The sequence below is a fragment of the Falco rusticolus genome, chromosome 4 (assembly GCF_015220075.1).
Source record: "Falco rusticolus isolate bFalRus1 chromosome 4, bFalRus1.pri, whole genome shotgun sequence".
NCBI lineage: Eukaryota > Metazoa > Chordata > Aves > Falconiformes > Falconidae > Falco > Falco rusticolus.
Genome location: NC_051190.1, coordinates 18,146,504 through 18,173,494, shown reverse-complemented (window position 1 = coordinate 18,173,494; position 26,991 = coordinate 18,146,504). Strand labels below are relative to the sequence as shown.

The 26,991-nt window shown below is 42.1% G+C and overlaps 1 protein-coding gene across 1 annotated transcript; it reads left to right on the top strand.

Moving 5' to 3' along the window:
- The first annotated feature begins 343 nt into the window (after positions 1-343).
- Positions 344-21,451, top strand: EOGT (EGF domain specific O-linked N-acetylglucosamine transferase). Its single transcript, XM_037385716.1, has 17 exons — positions 344-646; positions 1,125-1,171; positions 1,975-2,199; positions 3,055-3,155; positions 3,731-3,839; positions 3,931-4,025; positions 5,188-5,292; positions 6,450-6,556; positions 8,134-8,237; positions 10,822-10,914; positions 11,660-11,731; positions 12,272-12,358; positions 13,504-13,572; positions 14,881-14,942; positions 16,689-16,808; positions 17,782-17,884; positions 18,265-21,451. Exons 3-17 carry the CDS (start codon positions 1,990-1,992, stop codon positions 18,409-18,411), a joined length of 1,584 nt encoding a protein of 527 aa, XP_037241613.1. The 5' UTR covers positions 344-646; positions 1,125-1,171; positions 1,975-1,989; the 3' UTR covers positions 18,412-21,451.
- Positions 21,452-26,991: the final 5,540 nt, after the last annotated feature.

Below are 26,991 nucleotides of genomic sequence, written 5' to 3'. Positions count from 1 at the left end.
AGCGGCGGCAGGAAAAGGCCGTTTCCCTCCGCGCCCCGGACCGCTCCCGGTGCGGCGGCAGCGCTTTGTTTCCGGCAGCGGGAAGAAGGCGCCCCGCTGCCCCAGTGCCCCCCGCCGGGCCTGCGGGCCGCGCCCGGACAGGTGCCGCACGGCCCGGCCGCGGCGAGGCTGGCGGCCCCCCCCGGCTCCAGCTGATGGCTGCCGGGCCGAGGCGCTGAGAAGCGGAGGCCGGCCCGCGCTCTCCGCCCGGTTTCCGGCGAGCGGCGCCGCCGGCCTGGCCCGGCCGGGCTCCTCCCTCCTTCCCCGGCGGCTCGGCGCTCCCGCCGCCTCCAGGTGGGGCGGGCCCCGGCGCGGCAGCCCTCAGGCCGCGGTCGCTCCCCGCGGCGGGGGCCGGGACGGGGTGTGGCGGTGCCGCCCGCCCCGCTCCGCTCCCCGCGGGTGTGAAGGAGGGGCGCAGCCCTCCCCCGGCGGCCGCCTTTCCCCCGCGGAGCCTGGTGGGGCCGGGCCGTGCGCGCTGCCCCCGCCCCGCACAGCCGCCAGCCGCCGCGGCGGCATGAGGATTAAGGCCGTCGGCGAGCGCGTAACGGGAGAAGCGGCCGGTCCCATGGGCCGCGGGGCTCCCCGGGGCCGGCGGCTCTGAGCTGAGGTGAGGCGCCCGCCGCGGCTTCAGGGCGGGGGGTCGGGCGGGGGGCGCTGCGGGCCTGGCGCCGGGTCCCGGCGGCCGGGTCCAGTCCGGAGCGGGCTGGGTGCCGGGCGCCTTCCCGAGGGGACAGCGCCGGATGGGGAGCCGGCCGCCGCAGCGCTGCCGTGGGTTTGAGCTGGGCTGCGGGGCGGTGGGATACGCCCGAGTTCCCCTAGACCCCGCGGTGCGGTCCCCCCGGGACCCCCCCGTCCCTACGGTGGGATCCCCCCGTCCCCGCGGGTTGTGCTACTGGGAACGGGGAGCGCTTCCGTGCGGGGATCCCCGCATCCCGGCGGGGCCGAGGCGCTCCCGGGCAGCCGGAGGGAGGCTGCTCCCCTCGCCGGGCGGTTCTCGGGAAGCAGGGCTGCTGCGAGGAGCCGCCCTCGGCAGGATGTGTTTAACTCCGCTTTCCTTCCCCCCCCCCCCCCCCCCCCCCCCCCAGGTTTCTGCACTTGGGAAATCTGAAGCAGTTCTCCTCAAACCAAACAGGTAAAACGACTTGTGTCGTAGGAATATTGCTAAGGGCTTCGGTTTGCAAGCAAGCATGCAAATTCTGGCAAATTATAATGCCAAAAAAGGTCTTTTAGATACAGGCCATCCCTTTTTTTTTTTTTTTTTTTTCTCACGAAGTTTAATGGTTCAAAGCAGGGGTGCCTGGCGAGGGGGCTGTGTTATCAGAAAGGTATCCAGTCTGCTTTAGAGTATGTAGGTGTGTGGGGGCCCATAATTAAGTATATAACTCAGTATTCAAAGTTTCCTTATCATGGTGTTAACTACTAAAAACAAGAAGCCTTGAAACCAACTGGAGTTTGACCATTTATCTGTGACCGCATAGCTAATGATTAGTTTCTCCCAAAGTGGAGAATGTATTATACTTACTTTTAAACTAAAATTCCTCTGCTTCTCACCCCTCCCCCCCAACACTTCTACATTTTCTTCCTGCTGACTGCATGTTATATGCTCTATACTTAGTTTCCACATCTGAACTCTCAGGATCTCTTGGGATTTAGCTAAAGTAAACACACCCATTTTAGTTTGACTGTGAGTTGGAGGTTCATAATAACCGTCAATGACTAATGATTCAAAGATAATCTTGAGGCTGTACAGTCTAGTCTTTTAGTGAAAGTTTACTTTTCATGGGAAAAAGAAACCACCCCAGAAATAAAAGTACATATTCTTTGAGTACGTGACTCACTTTGGCTGAATGATGTCTTGTATGCTTGAAATGCGCTATGCTGCAAATACGTTGTGTCTTTTTTTTTTTTTTTTTTTTTTTTTTTTTATAAATCCAGAGCTCATAGGTTGCCATGTTCATGTTGCTTGTATTTGGATTGCTACTGGGAGAAATTCTGGCTAATTCCCAAGCTGCAAACGTTACTGAACTCAAAAGCATTCGAGAAGAGCCATTATATAGCTACAAAGCTATCAATTTACCAGATGAGCATATTCCGTATTTTCTACACAATAATCAGCATATTGCTGGCATCTGTAAGCAGGACTCTCATTGCCCATATAAAGTAAGTTTGCTTTTTTTTTCGGTTCGTTTCTTCAAATGTGATGTTGGGGTGGTTTGTTCTTGGAGTCATAGCAGTTAAAGGTGGTGATGAATTGGTCTCTTTACCAATTAGTCAGTTCCACTGGGAATTGGAATTGTTGCTTTTGAAGCAGTTGTACAGGCCTCTTCCTGGATCTGATGTCGTCACAGGACTGGATTTTTAACATACTGTTTTGCAAGATTTTTATCCCCTCTCTTCTAGTTGTTACAGACTTGAAATGATGATCTTAATCTGAATGACTTACACACATGAAAGGTGTTTGAACGAAGTGCAGTTAGTAATTTCTAGGCCTGTGATTTTTAGCATGCTGTAGTACTTTTGTTGAAGTGTCAAGAGTATAGGCAAATCAATGAAAAACTGATTTAATCTTATCCTGTGGTTGCACTTAATTCACTCACCCGAAGCAGGGACAGTGAACCGCAGGATCCGTGCTGCATGTGGCTGGGGAGCAATTCTACGGTCTTCGGCTGGAGCTGCTTTGTAGAGCTGGGGGTGGGAGCTATGCTCCCCTTCTCTGGCTTTCTGCAACACTGCAGAAGCCAGTGCTTCTAAAGTCTGCGTGGGAGCAGTGGTACACTCGGCCTGGATCAGATGTGTTAAAGACAAAGATAATGTTGCTGCGCATGTGTGTCCTCTTTGAAGCCTCTGTTGTGCATGAAGAATCTGGGTGCTGTTTCTGAAACTCGTATTTGAAAACAGATCAGACCAAAAGCCTTTTGTGCAAGATTTATTAGCAAGAGGTAGTTTATGAGCTCACAACTAACTTGTCTCCCATTTTGCTGTTGCATAACTTGATTCAGTTATTCTGTGTTACAGAAATACTTGAAGAAGCTAAAATCCTGCTGGGGTTATGAGAAATCTTGCAAATCAGATTACAGGTTCAGTTACCCAGTGTGTGATTATGTTGAAACTGGATGGTAAGTTTCATTGTATAGATTAAAGTATGTTAAAAAAAAAGTATACTGCTCACTTTCGTATTAGCTGTGAATTTAACATTATTGTGATATCTAGAGTTTAAAGGATGATTCTTTGTGGTTATATGTGCATATATTTATATGTATGTGATGGAGATATATGTGTGTATTTATACATAACATACATCTTCCAACATGATTTTAAAAATTTAACTTTTTAAGGAAGAAAACACAGTTTGAAATCCTTCCTGCCATAATGTTTTCATTATTCTGATTTAGCCTTGAATTCAGATTCCTAAAATAACTGGATTTCCTTTCTTAGCTTTAAAAACAGAAGAAAAAAAAGTTTTTTAAAAATAATACCCTTTTACAGTAGAATAGCTTTAATTTTTCATTGATGTTTTCACTTAACATGTAGCTGATAAGTTGCTTCCTGTTTTTCATCTTAAATGTCAATAAAAAACTGTCTGGCTCTTCTGTTCCACTTTCAGTGGGAAAAATGTTATCCGTTAAAAGTTTTTACTAGAATTGAGCAACGGACCTTGATATTTTTTTCCCCTCTCTCCTGCATACATCAGGGCAAGTGACATTGAGACAGCCCAACAGATATTCTGGAAACAAGCTGACTTCGGTTACATTCAAGAGAGGCTCAATGAAATGAAAACCCATTGTAAGCCTGCAGCAAGAGTAGGTATTTCTGATAAATACAATACTTTTCACTTGTTTTTAAATGTGATTTTTCTTATTGATGAAGTCTTATTTGTTCTTTTCTTAACAGGGAGATTCATCTCTGACCTGTTCTCAGTATCTCCAGCATTGCAGAGCAACAAACTTGTACATTGATTTACGAACTGTAAAGAGAAACCATGACAGGTCTCTGATTTGCTTGTGTTATAGTAAAACCAAAGGATAGCGGGGAAAAGGACTTCAGAGTTTGTTTTACAAAGCTGGTGTGCTTGTTGCCATGGGCTTTACTGTTGACCAGAGACATGTTGCTGAAGTCCTGTTGAGATCTACACCTCTTGATTACTCTCTGCCGCTGCTGTCAGCAGTACAGGTTATTTAAAAACAGAAGCTCTTGGTTTTATGAAATGATGATGGGTGATTGAAATCCTCCCTTCTGATGAAAGAGAGGAAGACTTTTCTGTGTCATCAGTCTCATCCTTTCTGTGCCTTCAGTCACATCCTTCCTTGATCAGATGATGTGCAAAGCAGAATTGGTTTTGTATGAAGCATGGAGAAGACCTTTCCTATTCTAGGTGCCTTCATATCAGAACCAGGAATTGCATTTTTAGATACAGTGAGACTGAAGAGAGATCTGATCCGGGATCTTCCATACCCCAAATTAAAATGCTACATAGTGGAAAACTGGGTAAAAAAACTTGTACCACTGATGCTGGCATCACTCGTTTTTCATTCTGCCTTCTCTTTCAAGTTAGTGTCTTGGGCACATGGCCTGATAAGAGCTGGTTCATGACTGTGATGCTGACACCCTTCAGAATGGGTTTTGTCATCTTTTCAGTCTGTCCTAAGAGCTAATTTAGACAGTGCTTTTAGTTGGCAATTTGATTTCGTGAAGCCTGTTCTTGCACTTCATGCTTCGCATGTAATACAATAATTTTATATGACTAACTGGGTTGTGGAATCTGAGGTGGATTTTGGTGAGAATTGTTGTTAGAACCAACCAAACAAAAAAACCCCAACCACCAACTAATGATGCTCCTGTAAGTATAATTGTGTAGCAAAATCTAACCAAATTACTCATTTGGGTGTGTGAAAATGATTCCTAATAACATTCTGTGTGGATTACTGCTGTTTTCTAAATTGATGTGTAGAACTCCAAGGACACCGCTGTATTTGGGAATTGTGGGAAATGTTTGATTTATACTAAAGAAAATACTTAGGTTTTAAATATGTACAAAGTACATTGCTGCATTGAGACTAACCAGCACTAGCTCAAGTATGTAATTGAAATTGCAAAGCATTTGTAGCACAGTTGCACAAAAGCTGATAGACTTTTACTAATTTGCATTAGGTTCAAAGAAGACTTTTTCCAGAAGGGGGAAATTGGAGGTCATTGCACCCTCGACGTTCAAGGATTTTTGGCTGAAGGTCAGCGCAAGAGCCCGCTGCAGTCTTGGTAAGAATCACTTGTCAAGGCTGCTTCCAAGTTCACTTACCGATTGTTTTTTATTTTTTTCTTTGGCATTAGCAGCTTTGTGTAGGGGATTTCATGCTGAGGAGATAGTTGCTCCTTGCTGAGGTCAGTTTGAGAGTTCATAGTAGATACTTCAGGTAATTATGTCTATGCAGAATGTTCTGAACTATGCTGTCTGTAGTAATTGTCCTGCCTAATTTAGAGCAGCAAAAGATCTGAAATGTCTTGTGAAGTTCTAACACTTAGATGTTTTGTGGACAAGATGTTGGTTCTACACCTAGTCTGCCTGTAGGAGGAGACAGTTGTTTTGTTGTGAAATGCCTTGGAGTTTGCACTTGTCTGCTAGTTCACACAGTCCTTGGTGATGCTGGGGCCAGTGCAGCACCTGAACTGGATACACTCACGTGGTGTTCCCAGGGAGCCTGTGTTTGGAACGTGGAATGGGCGACAGTCTACAGGCTGAGTAGGCAGTGCAGAGGGTGGTTTATGGTAGCTGGTTAAGTGTCACAGGTTACATGTTGGCACTTCAAAGCTGCATTGCCATTAATTGATGAAACTTGAAGGATTTGGAGCCATTAAGGTCCATATTAAAAATTAAGTTTTGTGCTTTCCTCGTGTCTTCATTTCCGCCCCCCCCCCCCCCCTCATTTTGCATTGATGGTCAATTTCAGTTAAGAATACCTGCAGAGGAGAAAAAAAGACTTTTCTTCTTTACCTGCTATTGTCATCTCAACTGCTCATCCTTGTTTAGATCAGGAGTAATAAATACTGCATCTACATTCATTATTCTGACCAAAGCAACGGAGATATTGCTGAAGTGTCTTTGGCAATGCAGATCAAGTTGGATAGACCCACAGATCTAGGCTCTAAGGCTCTTTGTTACATCTCCTCTGCCTTGATTTGTAGATCAAAGATGCTGTTTGCTCCTGAGATCAAAGGTGGTGTTTAACCTCTTGAAGCTCATAACCTGAAGAATCTTCCATTACAATTTCAAATCATTGCCAAGACTCTGCCAGCTTTCAGCAGTGCTGTTAAATCAAATGGACTGAGTGAACACTTACTAAGTTTAAACAAATGTACTTCATACATCTAAAGTGTGATAATGACAAACCATGTTTTGTATGATTGAATCTTTATAGGTTTGCAGAACTCCAGACATTTACTGCATTAGACTTCAAGCCCCTAGAAGAAGAGAAGTGTGATGTTGTTGTTGAAAAGCCAACATACTTCATGAAATTAGATGCAGGTAATTGTTATCCTTAGTTTTTTTCATCCTGCAGTACTGCAGTAAAAAAAGCCTGTATCCAACTTGCCCATCTGCGTTATGCCTTTGTGATTGTCAAGTTCACCTGTAGAAATAATGATTTTTTTAAAAAAAGGGTGTGACTTTTTAATTCCTTTTTTCCCTATAGTTCCATTGATGAACTTGGAAACTTAAATTTAAAACTCTTACATTTTCCCACAGATGATTAAAAAAAAAATCAGAAAAATTTCCTGCCACTTGTCGTGCACATTCATTCTCTTGACTGTGTTTTTCCAGTCTTTGACTTTGTGCCAAAGACACTTCTGTACAGTGTGTTTGATTTTGGCTGTGTTTCTAGATGTCCGGTTTCATACCGTGAAACACAAGGTATGGGTGTCTTGTAGTAAGTGCTCAGTAGTTGAGGGCTCATTGTGTATTGAAGAAGTGGTATTCAAAGAGGGGCAGCACCAAGCATCTTTAGAAATCAGCCAGTGGTATCTGGCCCTTTTTGAAGTTCATCAGCCTTTTTGTTCATGCAGCATATTTTGCAGACAAATGTTAATGAAGGAGGGTGTTCAGGATGTAGACATACAAACAAGCTGCTGCACGGGAAGCTGTGGTTTAAACTGGATAGTTGTCTGCAGCATTCTGACCCTGTGATACTGCAACTGTAAACTGGATTACCCCTCTTCCCCTGCAGGCTAGTAGCTTGTATTTTAAGCAGAGTTGTTGCAGGCCCCTGAACAGTTATTGTGGGAGAGTTGCTGTGCTGTCAACTTGTACCTTTGAGCAGGGTGGTCTAGTGGCTCAGGAGGTGATTTTTGTGCGGCTCCTTTGTTTTAGGGGAGGTGTGGGAAGATTGCTGTTTTAGCAGTACAGGAAGCCTGGCAGCTCGTTCCTGTCGTGACAGCTCTTTTTGGTCAGAAGCTTTGAAACAGGGGCTGTGTGCACATGGTTCAAAATTTGAATCTGGTCCTCACTAGCAAGAAAACTGGGCTACGTTCCTTCCTTTGTTTCATGGAAATTTTTTATGCACCGTGGTCTTAAGGTATTAGCTTAAGGAACCAAGAATGAACAAGAACACTCTGAGAAAAAACCTGCGGAATTGCTTGGGCTTTGGCTCATGTGCAAGTACAAGTTCTGTCTTGCAGTCCTGCAGACAGAGCTTCCCTTAACCCAAATAAAGCAGAACTAAGATCAGTGCCCAAGGCCTGTTTTTAGCGTTTCCTGTATGTCTAGCTATTGTTAAAGTGGTAGTTGCTTTCATATGCGTCAGGAAGCAGCTGCAGACTGTAAAGAGAAATAGCATGTGAAGCTTATTTTTATTTTTTTTCTTACACTGTCTTTTTGGCTGCTCTTCTAATTTCTTTGAACTTTTTAAAAACATGTTTTACTTCAGATTTCTTACCTTGATTCCTTCCCTATAAAGGTTTGCTTTTTTTAGGGTGTATAAGAAGCATTCAGTCAGAAGCAGGGGAAAACTAATATAAAAGCAGGATACTACTAAGGAAAAAATGCACGAACCAATAAAAAGTGCGGAGAGTAATTTGGTGTTTTGCTAACTATTCTTTCTTTCTCAGGTGTTAATATGTACCATCACTTCTGTGATTTCGTCAATCTTTATATTACACAGCACATCAATAATTCCTTCAGTACTGATGTCAACATAGTCATGTGGGACACTGTAAGTCTGCTTTTAACATATTTATAATTAGTTGTGTTTCTTCTTTGTAGAGACTCTGAAGTGTTTAGTAGCCAATCCTTAGCTTTCTTGTGGGCTTAGCCGTGTGGAACTGGTAAGTTTTTGGATCCTGTTAATACAGACGTGCGAGCAATAGTTAGGGAACAGGTTTTCTACAACAAACCATGTGCTGTTTGAATTCTACTCCCATAGCTCATCTTTGTTAGTACATAATTATGTCTTTTTTTGGTGTGATATCAAAAAAAGCATGATCTGTATTTCTAGTATTTAGTATTTCAACATGTTATGCTGTTTTCTGTAGTCTTTTTTTCTCTGAGAATATGAAAGGAGATTTACTCAAAACTGTTTCTTCTGTATTTAAAAGGACATGCAGCCTTGCATGTTTCTAAATCAGCAATGTGCAGCCTGTAATAAAGAAAACTACATGAAATCCTTAAATGTATCTGTCAAAAGTGGGTCTAATACTTAATTCCTTTAAATAGCCTTCTTGCAGTTCCTTCTCTCAATCACCTCTTAGAATGCTGTGACACGTGCAAAACATCTTTTTAAGTTGAGCTCTTTCTGCTGTACTGCTGAGTTGAAACCATGACTCTGTTTAAGTGTAATAATTACTTTTACTGGCCAGTGTTTAAGTTGTGTAGGAGAGCCTTAAACTAAATAATGAAAACCTAAGCAATTTGTAGTATGCCAGATAACATATAATCAAGTCCAGAAATAACACAGTTCTTGACTATGACGTTGTCCCACTCCTATCTTGTTCTCATACAATTCTGAGTTTTCTAGGACAACTAATGTTCAATAGAGAACTGCAAATATCCTCTGCTTGCTATTTAATGAGAAGCCTCTTTGGCTAGAAAAGACTTTTTTTTTTTTTTTTTTTTTTTTAGTTCTTTTACACTTTGAAAGCTAAAATAAATGCACCTGCCAGATAAGCAAGCTCTCTAGATGCTATACAGGGACCTGTTAATCCAGCTCTGATGGTTTCCTGTAAAGATCAGTTGTCAGACAGCATTGGAAATTACTTTGAAAAGCAACTCTTTGTCTTCTATCGCATTGTTGAATCAAATAATTCGTTCAAATGTACCATTCAAAGTAAGTACTGTCACAGTACGGTCGTTCTAAATGAACCTGAACTGCTCGGACAGCTTGCGTTCATGACCATGTACAACCAGGTGATGGCACCAACTAACTGCTGATGAGCTCTGTGCTGATTGAAAGATGGACGTGAGCTCATCCCTCTTCCTTGATGTAATTAATTTGGCCATACTTTCTAGGTACTGTAGAATCAGTGCACTGCTCTTATTAAACAGTAATGCCCTTAGATGTAGGTTAAGCAAAGCAGAAGATGAGGAGGGAATCCACTGGGTGTTAATTTGCAGACTGTCTCTGCAAATGGAGGAGAGCAATGTTTATAAAGCGCTTTCAAGGAAAGCAGATAGGGTTACAAAATAGTACTTTCAGCTTTGAAGATCAATTCTCTGCTTCTGACCTGGAAGTGCAGTTCTCGTAATACAGATGGCCAGAAAGTAGAATGGATTGTAAAATTCCTGAAAACTTAACGGCAAAGGACAGGGAAGGAAGTGCCTCTTCAATTGAAGGAAATCTGGTGCCCTTTAGCTTCTTTTAGACTTCACTAGATATCTGCTGGTTTCTGTGTTCGTTTGTAGTCTTATTCCCAAATTTCTTGTTGAGAATGTTTCCACATAACTTTCCAAGCAGCCTGAAACAGCTCCAGAGTTGAAAGGAAGCTTTAATTGAGAATCGGCACCAGGGCTACTGAGGTCATGTTTAATTACATTCAGAGAGCAAGAGCTCTTTGCCCTCTGTGTAGGAAATGTTACAAATTTGAAGGCAAGAGCCCCCGCTGCTAGGCCAGTGTTGTAGGGAGTACATGGTTCTTCAAGCATTCCACGGAGTTTTGTTGCGAAGGGGCAAGTTTTATGCTGCCTTGTAGAGAAACTTTTTGGTAGCTTGTCGGAGTAATGCAAAACATAGTTTCCTGGCTGTTTCTTCCATCAAATTGGATTATTGCCTTCAGTTTGTGATACATGTGCAATATGCCAGTGACTATCCCAAAACAGAGGCAAATGTGAAACAGGCTTGTTGTGGCTTTTTACTTCAAACATTACTGCTGCGCTTGAATTCCCAGGTGGCTTTTTTAGTCTTGGGAGTAGAGGTTCATGCCTTCTGCCATCCCTGTGTTTCTGTTACTTCAAATTTAACTTGTGTTCTGTTGTCTCTGGCAGAAGTAGAAGGTAGTCTTTTCTCCTAATTCAGAAATTCTAATCTACTGCTGAAGAACTTGTCTAGATTGCTAATTTATAGAACTGTGTTTTTGAAAATTAACTACCTGACGGGTACTTTGAGTTGACTGTCATTGTAAACGCAGGGTTAGGTGTTCTGTAATGTCTGTGTTCTGTGCGAGGCTGTCTTAGGTCCTGTGGTGGTGATGCACATAAAAATTGTGTATTAAAACTTGTATACAGCACTTGTAAAGCATGAAAAGAGTTTTTGTATGCGTTTATGTAATCATTATGCCCTTGTGTTTTTTTTCCTTTCCTCCTAGAGCTCTTATGGCTACGGTGATCTGTTCAGTGAGACGTGGAAGGCATTTACTGACTATGAAATAATACACTTGAAAACCTTTGACTCCAAAAGGGTATGAAATTTTATATTTTGTTTTTAATTCATAGTTACTAGGTAGTGAGTATGACAGCTTCTCAAGCTGCTTGTGGGTATGGGTGTTTCAGAGGAAAGCATGTTTAATTTGCGTAATAAGAATTTTCTGCCTTACAAACGAGACAGAGCTGTAACCAAATTCTGTGGCATGTCTATGGTTTATATAGATTGACCTAACTCTTTTTGTCTTCTGAGTGGTGGTATTTATGTATTGGTTTCACTTCTGCAGGACCCATTGCTGAAGTTAAGGGTTTTCAAATGATATTGTCTTTCTAAATCTTCTGATTCCTACTGAGGTGCTCATCTTCCCCTGCAACTGTTAGTATACCTGCTGCTTGTTATTAAAAGAATTTTTACTCCAACCCATAAATGTAACCTTTCATTTAGAGCTCATTTTAGTTTCTTAAATCCCTTTAAAGTCTGTCTTAAACTCTCTACTCTCTAACTGATTTTCCTCTTATTTAGTTCATGTTTGTTCTGGTTTTGTTTTTGTTTTTTTTACCTCTTCCTACACTTGTGCTGTAGCATCCTAAGTGAGAGCTTTTTTGGGATCAGGATTGTCTTTGTTCTGTTCATTTGCACAGTCAAGGAACTGAGGATGCTCTTGGCAAGAGCGTGTAATTGCTAGCTCATTATAAGCAGATCCCACTGAATGAGCAGGGGATGTGTCAGCTGTCAGTGGAAGGTAGCAGCACAGTGTAACTTCTTGTGATCTTTCTTTACAGGTATGCTTTAAAGAAGCAGTCTTCTCATTACTGCCTCGAATGCGATATGGCTTGTTTTATAACACACCATTGGTGAGTCCTTTTTTTCCATCCACTGTGTTAACTACATACATGTGTGACAGTATAAAACCTGAGGTAATGAATCTTTCAAGTATCTAGCTGAGTTATCATGAAATGTACTGCGTTGAAGGTCTGTGCAATCCCGAATGAAATGATCTTCCATAAAGATCAGGATTTTGAAGTTACTTTAGGTGTTGATAGTAACTGATTATGTGCAATCTCCTATGTCACAGCTCATGAGATGCATATTATCCCTCTTTAATGGGTGGGCACTGTGAACTTACCGATATTTTTGCAGAGCACAAGAGCTCGTACACTGACAGACTTTCCCGAGGGTATTAGCTCATGCATTCAGGCTGTAACACTTTAGAGAGAGTTATATTTCTTTCTAAATGAAAGTGCCACTTGTGTCACAGTGAATAGCGACATGCTTAGCACAATGCATGATACTAGGCTTTTTTTCCACAAGAATGGCAAAAGACTGATCACAAAGAGAGGTTTTCTGAGCAAAATAACTTTGTATTAACAGCTGCTTTTTTTTTCTAATTTCAGATATCTGGCTGTCGTGGTACGGGGCTATTTAGAGCATTTTCTCAGCATGTGTTACACAGGTTAAATATCACACAAGAAGGACCCAAGGTATGATAACTAAACAAAATTGTAATACTGAACTGATGGCTCTTATTAGAGAAACAGCATTAGCAAGCTGGACCCAGTGGGGAATAAGAGCATATCATGCGCTTTTTGTCCTTGCCTGTGTTGCTTGGGATTGTTTTTCCAGTAAGTCAGCCTGTTCTATAAAAGGTCTTCAGCAAACATTTGTGTATGTTTGTGAAAGATACCCTCATGTCTTATTTCCATAGGACAGACTTTAGAGCATCCTCCTTCCAAGCCTAGGATCTCTTCCCTGTCTCCATTCTCTGTGCTCCAGGCCTTTGTGTCCTTCCTAGTTAAGCAAGGTACATGGCACGTGGTCCCTTCTGGAGCAGGCTGACAAGGTGCTGTCCTTGGGCCCAGCAGAGGGGATCCCACAGAGCAATGCAGTGGGCTTGTTCTTTATCAGCCCTCTTGGGTACCGTTGAGCCCAGATCAGAGAAGGAAATGGTTGAGCCTGGTCCTTCCGACCCTTGCCTGGTACTGTCTGTCTGGCCCTGGGCTTCTCTCTTGTACACACTGGTAGTTTTTGCAAATTGTTGCAGAGGCTGCATTGATGGATAAGGCAGTTCTGGGCTTCTTGAAGTATTTGCTAGAGAGTAGCCTACATATTATCGCTGAGGGGCACACATCCAAAGCACTGCACAGGCATTTAGTTACGCTTCTCCTGCTGACACTAATGGGAGTCATGCAGTTAAATCTCTTTATTTCACTTGGAACACTTACCCCTGTGAGTACAATTAATTTAAAGAGGTAAAAGGAGGAACTGTTATAGAAGTAAAATATTTTTTTTCCAAGGATCTTGTGCACAAGGCATCCTGAAAGCTGCCTTCCTACATTCAAAACCTGCCAAATAATGTGTAATACAAAGGCTTTTTTTTTGTACTGAACAACATAAATCTTTCAGAAAATGTTTTATTCTTTGTTAATAGTCAGACCTTCACAAAGTTTTTGACACTTAATCTCTTGGGAAATATGATGTGAATTTTAAGGTGGTTACATCATCTATTACATGGAGAAGGAATATATTTAGTTGCTCAGATAATTGCCAAAGTAAATATGGAAGTGTTTGGGGGTTTTTTTGTGAGATCTGCCTCATAGCTAATACACTGGTGCTTTTTTCTTTTCAGGATGGGAAAATTCGAGTCACAATACTTGCACGCAGTACAGATTACCGGAAAATATTAAACCAGAATGAGGTGTGGCCCTTTCTGTTTTCAGAACAAATTTATCAGAAGTTAAATTTTGCTTGTGGAATTGATTCTTTGCTTTTTCCAGCTACAGCCAAGACATCTATCTGCTGGCAAATCTTGGACAAATATGTTTAATGCTAATATTAATTTCTTCTAATATGTCTTCTACCCAGTTTTCGTTTCTGTCCACCAGACACTGAACCTTGCTGCCCTTTTTAAATATCCAGCAGAAGACTACAGATGTAATACTAAAAGTATTTCCTCTTAACAGGCACTGCAGAGCTTCTGATAAAATTAGGGTTTTTTGCTTTCAGATGATCTATTTTATTTATAGTATCCCTAGCACTGAAGCCTCTAACAAAAACCTGTTACGCTTGCAGATTAAAATGCATAAGCTATTGTGTCTGAGTATGTGTCTTCAAAACTTCATGAATTTTCATATTCAGTCACATTTTCAAATTGTGCAACTTGGTGGACTTGCAGTGTAGCTTCTCTTGTGGTAAAACAATAATATCTAGTGTTTTCAAACCTGTCTTCATTCATAGCTCATAGTGCCTGACAAAAATGAATTGGTGTTATCATCCCCACCTTATGTAGGGAGAAACTGGGGCTGCTTTGGTGCAATAGCTCAGTGGCAGAATAGAGAGTGTGCAGGTGGCTAGATTTGTGCCTTATCTGCTAGGCTGTCCACAGTGCATGCCTACACACCGCTACATGTAGTGTGTTTTCTGCTAATGAGTATATGGCAGAAAGGGAAAAGTTAACCTTATCTTTACTGCTCTTTTGTAAAAGAAAATACATAGCTTCTCCCTCTACTGTTGGCTTATGGATTGGAGACTTACAAAAAGCCCATTTAGGTGAGAAGCCTAGGCTCTAACCCGGTTCCCCTTCTCATGTGAGTAGGAGTCTGACCTTCTAAGGAATTCTTGAAAATCCTTCTTGCTACCAATTTGCTTTTTTAGGTATTGGAATATCTTTTGGAAATCCAACCACATTTTTTTCTCTATTCCTGGCAAAACTACTAGTTTAAGTGGTTTAGGATTGGGTCCTGGCACATTTAAAGGTCAACAGTAGCCTCTGAGAGTGAAGGCGAATCTCCTCTCTAGGGGTGCTCTGCCAGGAATGACGTATGTATCTCATGTGGGAAGGCACAAAAGGAGGGGAACTGCTCCTTTGTGTGGCAGCGACAGCATGTTCTGTCTACTCGTCGTAATTCCTGGTGGGGAGGAGGAGTGTGTAAAGTGGTCAGGAGAGCAAGGGAGGAATTAATGGAAGGAGGACACCAAGTCATTGTCTTTTTATATTTCTCCTTAGCTTGTGAATGCTTTGAAAACAGTATCGACATTGGAGGTCAGAGTGGTAGACTACAAATACAAGTACGTAAGTTGATAGAAGAAACTAGTGTGATCTTACGCTGCCTGTTGCTGGTGAAAGCCGTTTGTAGGCAACGCTGTGTATGCCTTGATGTGTAACCTTTGCAAAATCCAAGAACTGTTAAGAAAGGAAGGATGTTACTGAGGGAGTGGTGGTGAGCTAGTTAAGCACTCCCATCCTATGATGCATTACTTAGGAATGAATCTCTAGAGTTAGTAGGCTCAGGTTAAAGCTAATGTATGATGAACAAGTTTTGAAATCACTTTTCTTTTTGTTTTGTCCTCTCTCCCAAAACCAGCTGTGTTTCCATCACCCTTTTGGTTTTGCTAACGCTCTGCACTAACTGTGGGTCAACAGGGATTTCTCTTGTATGATGCTAGTGTCTTATTTTATATGACCCTTAGTTTAATAGTGAATAATAGCTTATTTGCTGCTCTGGTGGCCCCCGAAGACTCCACTGGAAGTCAATTTGTGGTGCCCAGATGTACTAAGCACTGTGCCAGTAAGACACAGCTTGAAGAAAAGAAGTTTCCAAGTGGTGTACGCCTGTGCCAAATGGTAACAGCTCCCATCTACTCAGTGTTACTGCCATGGATCATGCAGGAAGAGTGAGAAACTGAAGCAGCAGCAAGAGATCAGTGTTTTGACCAAAGCAGAGACAGCATGAGGAAGTTAAGAGTTGCTTCAGATTCCCTTGTTGGTGAAAGCACTTGAGCAGTCTAATAACAGAAAAGTGAGTGGATACTGAAAGCTTGACCAAGTGGTACTTGCACAATTCCTGTGCTTGTCAACTGTTTGCAGTACCATCCAGCATTACAGATTTCCAAAGCTATCCTGCAGCGTTGCTGTCGTCATAGGCAGAAGGGTTTCCCTGGTGTCTGCCCTTGTAGCAGTTCAAGCACTTTAAACTTTCTTATTGCAGTTTAAGCCAGTTTCTTTCTGCTCTGTTCCAAATAGTCTGAGAGGACGTTTTTCTCTTCTTTTTCAATGTATGAACTGTTCATATGCAAATGAAACCTGCTGTAATTTCCCTTTCCAGTTGTCTGTCTTCTCTTACATTTAAGTGTTTTTAGTCCATTCTTCCCTTTTGTGCTCGGGGAACACCTGATAATTTAAAGAGAATACTTTTATTTGGAGCTTACAGTCAGAGGATAGGAGAGAGTGACAGTTCCAGGAGCTGAAAAAAGTCTGCTCTCCTTATTTCTGCTTGATGCTCTATGCATAAGTTCAGGTTGGATATCTCCATCTTTAGGCAGGAATTGTATACTTCTACATTATGTAAAGAACAGTAGAACAGTTTAGGTCTTTTATGTTGGTGGTTGGGTTGTTTTTTTTTTTTTTTAATGATGATTTTTTTTAAAGGGGATTTGTGGTTTTTTGTTTTTGTTTTTTTTTTAAAGGCAAGTTACTCCCCCCCCCCCCCCCAAAAAAAAACAACAAAAACAAAACAACAAAACCAACCCCAAAAAAACCCAAACCAAAAACACCCAAAAATTTAACTGGGGAAAAAAAAAATGAATTTTTTGGATCAGACTCTTGTGAAGTTTTGAAACCTGTATGCATGTCTTTTAATTCCATGCTGAGTTATTGTTGGCTGCAGCATTTGTGATTCTTAGTATTGTTCCCTGAAAAAATCAATTCTCCCTTTCAGTGTTCCCTTAAGTTAATTTTGTGCTTTTCTACATGTAGCTGATTCTTGCTGAGATGGATAGGCATGCCAGATCACCATTTTGTTGTGTTGTCTGTAGGGAACTTGAATTTTCAGAGCAATTGAGAATCACCCACAATTCTGATATATTCATTGGGATGCATGGAGCTGGACTTACCCATCTGCTCTTTCTACCAGACTGGGCTGTTGTTTTTGAACTGTAAGTCTGTTTCTCTTTTCCCTCTATTATACTCACAACTGCTCACATCTGTTCTTACGGGTTAATGAAGCACTCGCCCTTGCTAGTGTTTGACTATGAACGTTTGTCTTGCATCCTCATCTAGACCTCATTTTTGGTAGCCTTCTTTTCTGGGAATCAAAAATGAGGAAGCTTTCTTTATAAAGTACAGTGTCGCTACATCATACAAGTTTAGCCTGTGATTTCTTAAGATGCTGTGGTACAAATAAAATGCAGCCTCGGCAACAATTGCTTGGGGAAAATAGCAAAAAAACCAAGAAAGCCTCACTGGTCAGATTCTGCCTGGTGAGTGAGATCTAACAGTATTTTGGCAATCCAAGGGAATTGATTAGATAAAGTGTGTGCCCAGGGTGTTTAAGATCCCCCTGAAGGTTTTTGTACTCCTTTCTGCGCCTAGGACATGAGCACCAGCTTGCTGGCCAAGCTCAGCTATGTGTCATTCTGTTTTACCTGAATTTCTGTAGCAGCTTCCTTTTAAACACCAAGTATGGTTGTTAACAGACACTCCTATAGAACTAAACAAAAATGCAGAATGCTTGTCAGGAGAGCGCTGAATTCTCCATCCTGGGAAATTCTGCTTAAAGCCCCTGCTGTGGGAAGGCTAGGGAGCTGGTGCCTTGCAGCAGAATCTTGGCTTGAAAGTGTTTTGTCCAGTCTCCAAATAAGTTCAGAAACCTGGGGTTTTCTTACATGTCCAAGAGCTGCTGCAGCTGGACAGGGTTATGTCTGATGTGCAGATGTGCCTCAAACTGCCTCCCAGGGCGCGTGTTAAGAACAGATAGTTGCCCTTGTTTTCATTGGAGCAGAATTTGTCCATGGTTTCAGTGCCTTAGGACTGGACAGCAAACGTTTTGGCTTGCAGGTTTTTCCTGCTTCACTGGTAAACTTCAGTATAATCTCTGTAGGTAAATATGATTTTTGTGCCTGACCCTAGGTACAATTGTGAAGATGAACGTTGTTATCTGGATTTGGCAAGGCTGAGAGGCATTCACTACATCACTTGGCGAAAAAGGAATAAAGTATTCCCTCAGGATCAGGTAAAAATGGCCACTGCTGGAAAGGTGGGGTGCTCTAACTTGAAGCATTTAACAGTTAGTTTGCTTTACCTATCTATGTTCTGATATTTGAAATATGATTTTCACTCTTCAGACCAAATTAACTTCCCTGTTGTGATTAAGAAATCATTTGATGTTAATGGCTGAGGGAAGACGAGAAATGAAATTAATTGGCCATTAATCCAAGCCATCTATAGCCCTGCTGTTACGTGGTTACTTTTCTAACTCTTTTGCCTCAGAGCAGATCGGTGGATCAGATATAATGAATTAAAATGGCAGATGCTCATTTTTTTTCTTGCTTTTTGAATGGAAGATGGTTTGAAATTCTTTTCTGTCTAAAAGGCCTTATTTCATTCTTCTAGGGACACCACCCAACACTTGGAGAACATCCAAAATTTACAAACTACTCCTTTGATGTGGAAGAATTTATGTACTTGGTGCTTCTGGCTGCAAATCATGTTTCACAGCATTCCAAGTGGCCATTTAGGGTAAAACATGATGAATTCTGAATTAGACTTCTGACTGAAATATTATTTTTAAATAATGCTCCATAAAAATATTGTAACAACATAAAGCAAAATGCTGGTGTGAGATGTGTAAACCTCTACGAGGGAAATAACCCATTATTAATTTGTCAAATCACTTCTTAGCACCATACCTTATCTTTATAATCCCTCTTTAATTCCGGGAGTTTTTGATATGTAAAAGCTATTTTTCAGAACTCTCTTTGGGTTTTGCGCTGTATTTTTTGCATTACAAATTCTGAAATACTTGTCTTCATGCAAAGATATGTCCATGCATTTCACGTAAGATTTTTCTGGGGTAGATACTAATCTTGTAATAATTTATGCCTATTGTTATGTGAGGAAATGCTGGAGGATGGACAGTGTTACAGCCTCATTTCTCAGTATAGTCTTTCTGGGAATGAAATGGGTGTATCAGAGCTCCTCAGTTCCTCTTTTTAAGAAGCTAGATGCTTTTGTACGATAGTCCTGTACCTGTCAGTAAAAGTCTGAATAGGAATTACCTTCCTATTGTAAGACACTGCCCAGTACGTCACTGCAACATGATGCAGTGGTTCCAGGGTGGCTTGTTAGTTCCTTTCCGCCACCACCCGTGTCATTGCTGTGCTTGTCCCTGTGTTGTTTCTGTTTGAAGATTTTCCTTTGTAAAATAGTGGTTGTAAGAACAAAGTGGTTAAACAAGCTTTAACTTTTGTTGTTTGATTCAACAGACACTGCAAACTTGTATTTCAAGTTTTGAAAGTTTTCAAGTTAGAGAGCAGTGTCTTAACGTTTTTGCATTTAAATACAAACTTTGACTCTTCTCCGTGTCATTTTAAATTCTAATATATAACAAGTCTTCTCAGTAGGTTAGGTCATTCTTCTATCTCAAGGCAGGTAAATACTAGTGAATACTAAAAAACTCATGTAATCTGGGTGTTTCCTACTTTTCCACATAAATCAGCACTCTGCAATGGAAAACGTGAGCAAATTGGAATAAAATGAGTCTTTTTGAGGACGCTAAAGGGAACAGACTTCCAGATTTTTGTGGCAAATGATAAGATGTACAGGGTGTCTTTCAGCTGCAGCTGAAAGGAAATAGAGTTGTGAGAAACCCTTTTCTTGGAGTTATTAAAAGCCTAATCTGTTAATATTCTTGTTTTCTCAAAATATTGAAGAGTCAATCTAGAAAACTTTTGAAAATCCTTCCAAAGCCGGTAGCATAATTCACGGTTTTCAGTGAAGGAAATACTAAGCCAAAGGTGAGTTCTTTATGAAATTCCTCCTGGAGCTGACATGTTGGTGCTAGTGGGGAGGGGGGGGAAGGGAGCAGTTCTGTTGTCTTAAGTGGTGCAGGAGGATGTGTGGAAGAGTCAAGTTCAGTGAGATAAAAAAACAGAGTTCTGTGTTAAATTATGGATTTTTTTCAGAATGTATTCCCATGATAGGCTTTCAGTATAATCATACAGTCTCAGTGGCTTGAAGCAGAACATACATTTGTATGCAAAAGCTGGACAGTTACAGTAAATGTAAACATTTCACTGGTATAATTGTAGATATTATTGACTTCCGTTCTCCAGCAGTCATAGGCAATTTCACAGAGTGTAGGTACGTTTACTGACCTGCCTATACTGGTGAAGATGAGTTACTGTAAGGATAATTTTCATACAGATCTCTCATAACCTTAAGCAGTGTATAGGAAAAGCTAGATAGAGCTGATACCTTAATGTATCTGGTGCAATTCCTGGTGTAGTGGATTGGTTTACTGATGGATAAAACTGTTTAAAGAACCATACAAGCAAAATTGCACTTCTTGACAAAGGGGGGAAAAAACCCTCCGGAAATAGTTTCCTGTTTTTGTGTCTGTGTGTGTGTCGGGTTTTTTTTACCTTGCAGGATTTTTTAAGAAAAAAAAACCTGTAAAACTTAAGTCAATACAATGTCTGAGTTTGAATGAAACCAGCTCAAAATAAAGAAGACATTTAACTATGAACTGTGCTCAGATATTTGATAATGTTTTTAATAAAGTGTTAAATTTTTGGTCATAGTTTGCCAGGTTTTAGAGGCAAATTGATTTACTCTATTAACTGCATAGCATCATGCGTCTTCGCTTTTTCCTGCCACGACAACCTGAAGTTCTGAGGTCCAAACTGATACTCTAATTTACTTATCTGGGAATCATTCAGAGACAATCTTGCACTGATGGCTTTGTTGCCAGGCATTTTAAGGCTGGTTTGTGAAAACATTTGTGTATGTTTAATTTTGTGCGCTGCAGAGGATGTGTGCAAATGCAGGCATGTGCTTGAATCTGTACAGAAGGACCTAATGAGGAGCTTCTCTTTCAAGCTGTGTTAGGACTCATTAAAACAAGTGGTCGAACATACGCCTGAATGTGTGGAGGAGAGGCTGTGGGGACTTAATCCAAGGGCAAAATATCCTGCCAACATTCACCAGTTTCAGCACATTTGAGTGCCGTGTCAACAGTTGATAGCCAACACGTTCTTCAGCATTTATGGCTTAATGTAACTGGCATGAAGACACTGTTTTGGTTGATTAGCTTTACAAACAGTTGCAAAATCATCTTGGCAGCAGAAGGAGGTTCAGTTGGATTAATGGGATTTTGCCAATAAATCCTGAGAGAGAGTTTGGACAACAGCAAAGATTTGGCTCCTGACTTTCTTAAAGAGAGGATCTGGGCCATCTCTTTCTGCTCGGAGATGGGAATTTGAGGGAATCAGTGAGACTTTTGGGCTACTTGTTCTTTAGGCAGGGTATTGCTCTGGATTATATTGTCCTAGCAGGCTACAGCAATACTGTTCCTTGCTACTTCTGTGTGGGTTTTTGTTTTTGTTTTTAGTTTTGGGTTTTTTTTTTTAATGGGTCTCTCCGGTTTACTTGTGTTTAACTGGCATGTTGGTGTCAGTGTGATGAATTTAGTTTTTGGACGTAATGGACGTTGCCAATCCTGAATGCTTACAGGATTGTCTGTGTTTCATGTACAATGTAAACTGAGAGCAGGATTTGAAATAAATAATTTATGGATGTACATGGTGTCTTTCCTTTTTACTTCAGAAGTCTTCAAAGTTGTATTTCCAATTTTTTTCTTTGTGAACTTCCGTGGAAGTTGGGTAAGTGTGAGAAATGGTTTGTAATGGTGGTGGAAACCGGGAGTATTAATCTTAAGAGGACAATTATAAATATTAAGGCAATACATTTTTGAAAGCAATTAAATAATAATGGAATTGCTTAATTTTTGCTGTTACTCTTACCAGTTGTATCGTTAATGAGATAATTCAGGGTTTAGAATGTCTCTTAATCTTTTTTTTTTTTATTTAAGCAGGAGAGAAACTGAAGGAAATGTTCTCCTTGAGAGCTTTTTATCTGTTCAGAAGTGTGAAATGTGAGTGGATAATTTTCTTTGATTTCAACATTGAATAATTGTTTCAATTTGCAGTGTTTGCCTTGAAGTTGAGCTCTTACTTCCACACCTGAGCACACATTCCTCATGGATTGGGCTTTCTATCTGAAGTAAAAGCACTGCTTTTAAATACTCTTCTGGCTCTGGCCCTGAAATGGCTAAAGTAGTCTGGATCTTCATTATTCATTCATGGATTCTGATCATCCTTCTTGCATTTTGGTGTCTCCCCTCACAGTGTGGGTGTGAGGGTGCAAAGCCTGCAGCTACTGAAGCTACGGACCTAATATGAACGGGAGCTGCTCCTCCCACCTACGGACTCTGTCCGTCGGCTTGTGTGAGGGCTCTCGAACTCCTTTCAGCCAAGGTCAGCTGCCTTAGCAAAAGCCCACGGGGTTAAACTGTTTGCCACAGGCTTGTTCTTGCAGTGGTGTAAGGGATGGCTACGTGAGCCGCTCATCTGGTGCAGCAGTACCTCGAAGCAGGTAAATGGGTCTTGGTTGTAGTTGGGTTAACCTAGAAAAAACTAGAGCTGGAAGAAAATGACCAAGCCAATCTCTGTGAGCTCAGGACTGAAGTTTTAGTAACTCTGTGTTGGTGGCATTGAGCAGTTTATGGTAGGAGTATCTCAAATAGTGCAGCTGATAAAAGCATTTGGTGGAGGTGGGGAGGGAGATGCGCGGGGGGAATGAGAGGGATAAGGAGGAAAGGGTAAGTGTAAAGGTTGCAGATGGGTGAAACGGGCAGAGTCATTCCCAAGCCTGAGGCTCCGAAGACCTCTGTGATGATGAGTCAAGTGAAGTGTGCGGAAACGCTATGGGGACAGAGCCAAAAGTGAGGGTAGTGAAAATGTTACTGTCATAAACTGCAAGGTGGTGCAGGAGAGAGAAGTGGAAGGATGTGAATTCCCCCCGACCTGAGCTGGGCAAGGAGGGGAGCGGCATCCCCGGCCGGGGGGGCTCTCGGGGCTGAAAAACCGGGTGGCAACTTGGAAGCTGTGCTAGAGAGACAAACTGGGAAGGGCAGTGGAGCTTGATGCGGATTTTTGGCAAGTTTGATGGATCTGACAGCATGTTCTCAAATGTATTTTTTTATAGGCTGATGTCCTCTCTCAGAAAAGTGAAATACATTTGTAATATATAATATGGATAAATGAAATATAAAATAACGTTTGTATATAGAAATATATAATGAATAGGCTAATATATAAATGTATATTTAATATAACTTTATTTCTGTTATTACTGTTGTCTTTTGGATAACAGAATAAACCCCCCAAATAAAAAGCAGACTGTATATCTTACTTTCATTTATGTTTTTTTGGCTTTCCTTCCCCTTCCTATTTTTCCATGGCACATCAAAAAGAAGGAGAGGTAGCAAAAAAGAAAGATGACGCTAGTACTGAGCATAAAAATACTTGAATTTACTTCGAAAGTGTGTAACTTCTAAAGCAGCATTGGTTTTTGACTGGGATTTTTTTTAAAAAATCAGGTCTGGTTTTTGCCCCTAGAAAGGTATTTGAAAAAATATAGTACACGAAACGTATACAGCTTTTGAGTGGAGAGTGAGACGTCGATTGGCTAGAGCTTAGCTACCCCGTCACTTAGAATCGGGTTTGTTGATTGCTTGCTGAATATTAGCAGTTCGGAACTTGCAGCCCGCGTTGCCTGGCCGGCGTTGGGCGGCGGAGCTGCGTCGGGGGCCTGGGAGCGTCCCGGGGCCTCGCAGCTCCCCCGCAGGGCTCGCACCCAGCGCAGCGCCGGGCATCCTGGCTCGGCCGAGCGCCTGCTGCTCCTCCCGGTGCTCCCGGGGGCTGCGGCTGGGGCTCGAGTGGCCACCGGTGGCCCGGTAAGGCGAGCAGCACTCGCTGCCCGTTTCAGCAGAGCGCAGTAGGTGGCACCAGAGCCCTTCCAGCGTTGCCTGGGCTGGTCAACGGGAATCTCCTTTCCAATGCAGGGTCAGCTCACCCAGGGGGACACTAAAGCAACAGCTCCTGCAGGTTATGATTTTTGGTTTTCCCCTTTTCCTGTTTGTAAAAGGAAATGTCTGGAAAGTATTAATCCAGGCAGATTTTAGGTTTTAGTGTAGGATTATTCAGATGCTACAGTATCAGACTACTGTTCTTCATTTTTTCTTTAAGCAAAAAGGAGCTTGGTGTTAGAAAACAATTTGCAGTCAATCTTTTGTAGCAAAATGCTGGTTTGCGTTTTTTTGGTAAAAACATTGTGCTAAACTGTTACATTTTAGCAGTTAATTCGATTCCTGTTCTGCTGCGAAGTCTTGATTTTCACTTACGTGACGTGTTAACCCGTTCTTGCAATATATTGTGCACCTTTCACTGCCTAATTCTCTCATGTAGTTCACTGCAATGTGTGTGCATGTGCATATGCGTCTGGTGTCGTCGAAAATGTAGACCACTGACACTCAGAATACAGTAAAAAAATACTAGAAACTGGTGGAGTTGTTCTTCTGTTAAAAAAAAAAAAAAAATTACCATAAGGACAATTGCTTTTAAAGAAAAATATTTGAGTTTTGCAGGTTACTTCTTTTCCAAACTTTATTCTACAGTTGGCCGTTAAAAATTGAATCAATTGACTTTTCTTTGCAGCTTTGAAAACCTTTGAGCTGAGGCAGGCCTCAGCTTGTTGGTTAAAGCTGGTGGCTTTGATTTCTCTGTCTGCAGTCTGACCTGTGGCTTTTAACAGCTTGGCAAAACAAGCTTTAAAAGTGAGTACAGGGTAGTAATTGTTTGAATTATTGTGCAAGAAGGATGGAAAGCGGGTGAGTTTTGTAATATGATGGAAGCATTGAAAGAAGGCAGACACTCTCCCTTGCCGTGACGCAAGGGCAATACATCAATACATCCATCGTTAACTTTGGTGTTTGAGTTGGGGTTCTCTGGAGACCCTGGATGGGCAGATGTGATGGAACCTGGGAGCTATAGCTTTCCTTGCATGGGTGTGGTGATGCTGTGAGAAGAGGAAGGCTGCCACAGGCAGTGAAGGTCAATAACCGGCCACTACAAGCTGGCATCTCGTCGCTGTCACCCACGGGTCTGTGCCGAGTGAGGAACGTGGGCTGATCCCGACCACGCAGTGTAGCGTGTGTGTAGCTCTGGTGGAGGCTGCAGCAGGGGTTATCTTTGTTCGGCATTTAATTTTTTTGCATCTTGCGGGTAATTAAAATCGTCATCACGGTCATGTGTCAGGTGTGGCAACCTTGGCCCGTGGGATGTGCAGGAGGTGCTGAGGGTCCATGTCCGTGGCGGGGAGGGGTGCTTGCGCTGGTCAGGGCTTTGCGGGGATGCTGGCTAAGAGGGTGCGAGCATGGCGGTGACCGAACCCCATCAAGGACTCAGCACATCAGTCAGTGAAAAGGCGTGTGTATTCAGCTGACAGCTCTGAATTGTTTCTTCACCAATTACCACGCCAAAGCCTTGATAGCATAATGAAATGTGCCTCCTACCCATCACTTCATCTTTGTCAAACTGACTGGGTGTTCTTAGTTTTTTATGACTGGGAGAACTTCAGCAGCATCAGAAAAATAAGCAAGCTTATCTCTGATGTAAACGGCTCAAAGGCAGAATGGAAGCTGTTAAATAAAGACACCTCAGACTGAAGGAAAATGTACATGGAACAAAACATTACGGACCAGCTGAGCCTTCAGCTCTGTCTTCATTTGTGACCCAGTCAGGGATGAGAAGTGTAGGTACTTTTCTTTTGCTAGACATCTTTATACTTAGTGTTCAGCCTTTTTTATAATTTATTCATTGTGGTCTAGCATAGTCTAAAATATCAGACCTTCCCTCTCTGTCCTTTTACATATGTGTTCTTTGATGCCTCTTAATTCATTATTTAAGCAGCCTGCATTCTGCTTTACAAAACGTCCTCCTACCCGGTAGCTTAATGTTATCAGTTATTTGTGTGTCTGTGTCAGCGGCTTTTCAGCGGGCAGGGAGGGATGCTCTGGTCCCTCTGCCCTCGCCTCCTGCGCCCGCATCGTCTCTCCCGCTCAGCGAGGTGCAGAGGGCATGGCCCGAGAGGCGCTGGGCAGCCAGGGCTCGAGTGCTGCAGCTCCAGCAAAGCACTTGAGTACGTGCTGAAGTGATGTTTGAGCATGGGCTGCTCTGCAGCCTGGGAGCTCTTCTGAGTAAGAGCGTGGCTCAGTGGCACTTCAGGTAGGGTGGGGGGCACGGGGCATGGCGGCTCTTGGTACCCAGACAGCCGGGGAAAACCTCGCTCCTGCTGGGACCCGGAGCCCGGGCACATCCCGTCCTGCAGCAGCGGCTGTGTGAGCGTTGCTGAAATGCAGGGGATTCCTTTGATAGATGTGCGCTTAGAGTGCAAAGTATTCCCTGCCTTATCATCAATTACCAAGTTAGATAACTGTCAACAGGAACAATTGCAGCTGAAAAATGCATCTGTACGTTTTGAAGTCTGAGTGATGCTTTGATTTGAATTCTTGCAAGCAATCTGTTTGCTCCCTGGGTAGGGTGTTGAATCCCTGCCAAACGTGCCGTTCTCCCCCCCTCAGTTTCTGTGTGTAACGTCTGCAAGGCGGGTCTGCATGCAGGAATGGTGAGTCTGTCTGTAGCACTGCTTTTCCCTAGCAAAACAAAGCTAGCTAGGTAGTTCAACACAGAATATTAAAACACTTCATCTAAAAAAAAAAAAAAAAAAAGTTAAGGAAGTTCAGAGGAACACATACTCCAAACCTCCTTCTAATGCCCTTGGTTGCAAAACTGCCCTAGATATTATCTATTCAGTGTTTTTAACATTCCATACGAAGAAAAAGTTTGGATTGTTTGACCTTTTAATGCATGCTTGAAAGGAAACATTTCCGAATGGTATGTAATAAATCAATCTTTACTTACTTAATAACCATAATGTTTTCCTTTGGAGTCAGTAACTCATCAGAAAGTCTAGGATTAAAAAACAAAATTGACAGATTTCTGGCCATTTAATGTAAATTGTATTTTATTGATCAGATTTGAAAACATTTAATATTAGCTTCCTGCAGTTACATCAATTGAGGATGCTGTCACTCTGGAGACAATAGGAGAAAGTAAAAACCCTGGCTGCGTGGCAGAGGCTTGATCTCAGCAGAAGGGACTTGGCTGAGGATACCCCAGATGCCACTGGCTTGGTACTCAGCTAAAAATTTTTGCCTTA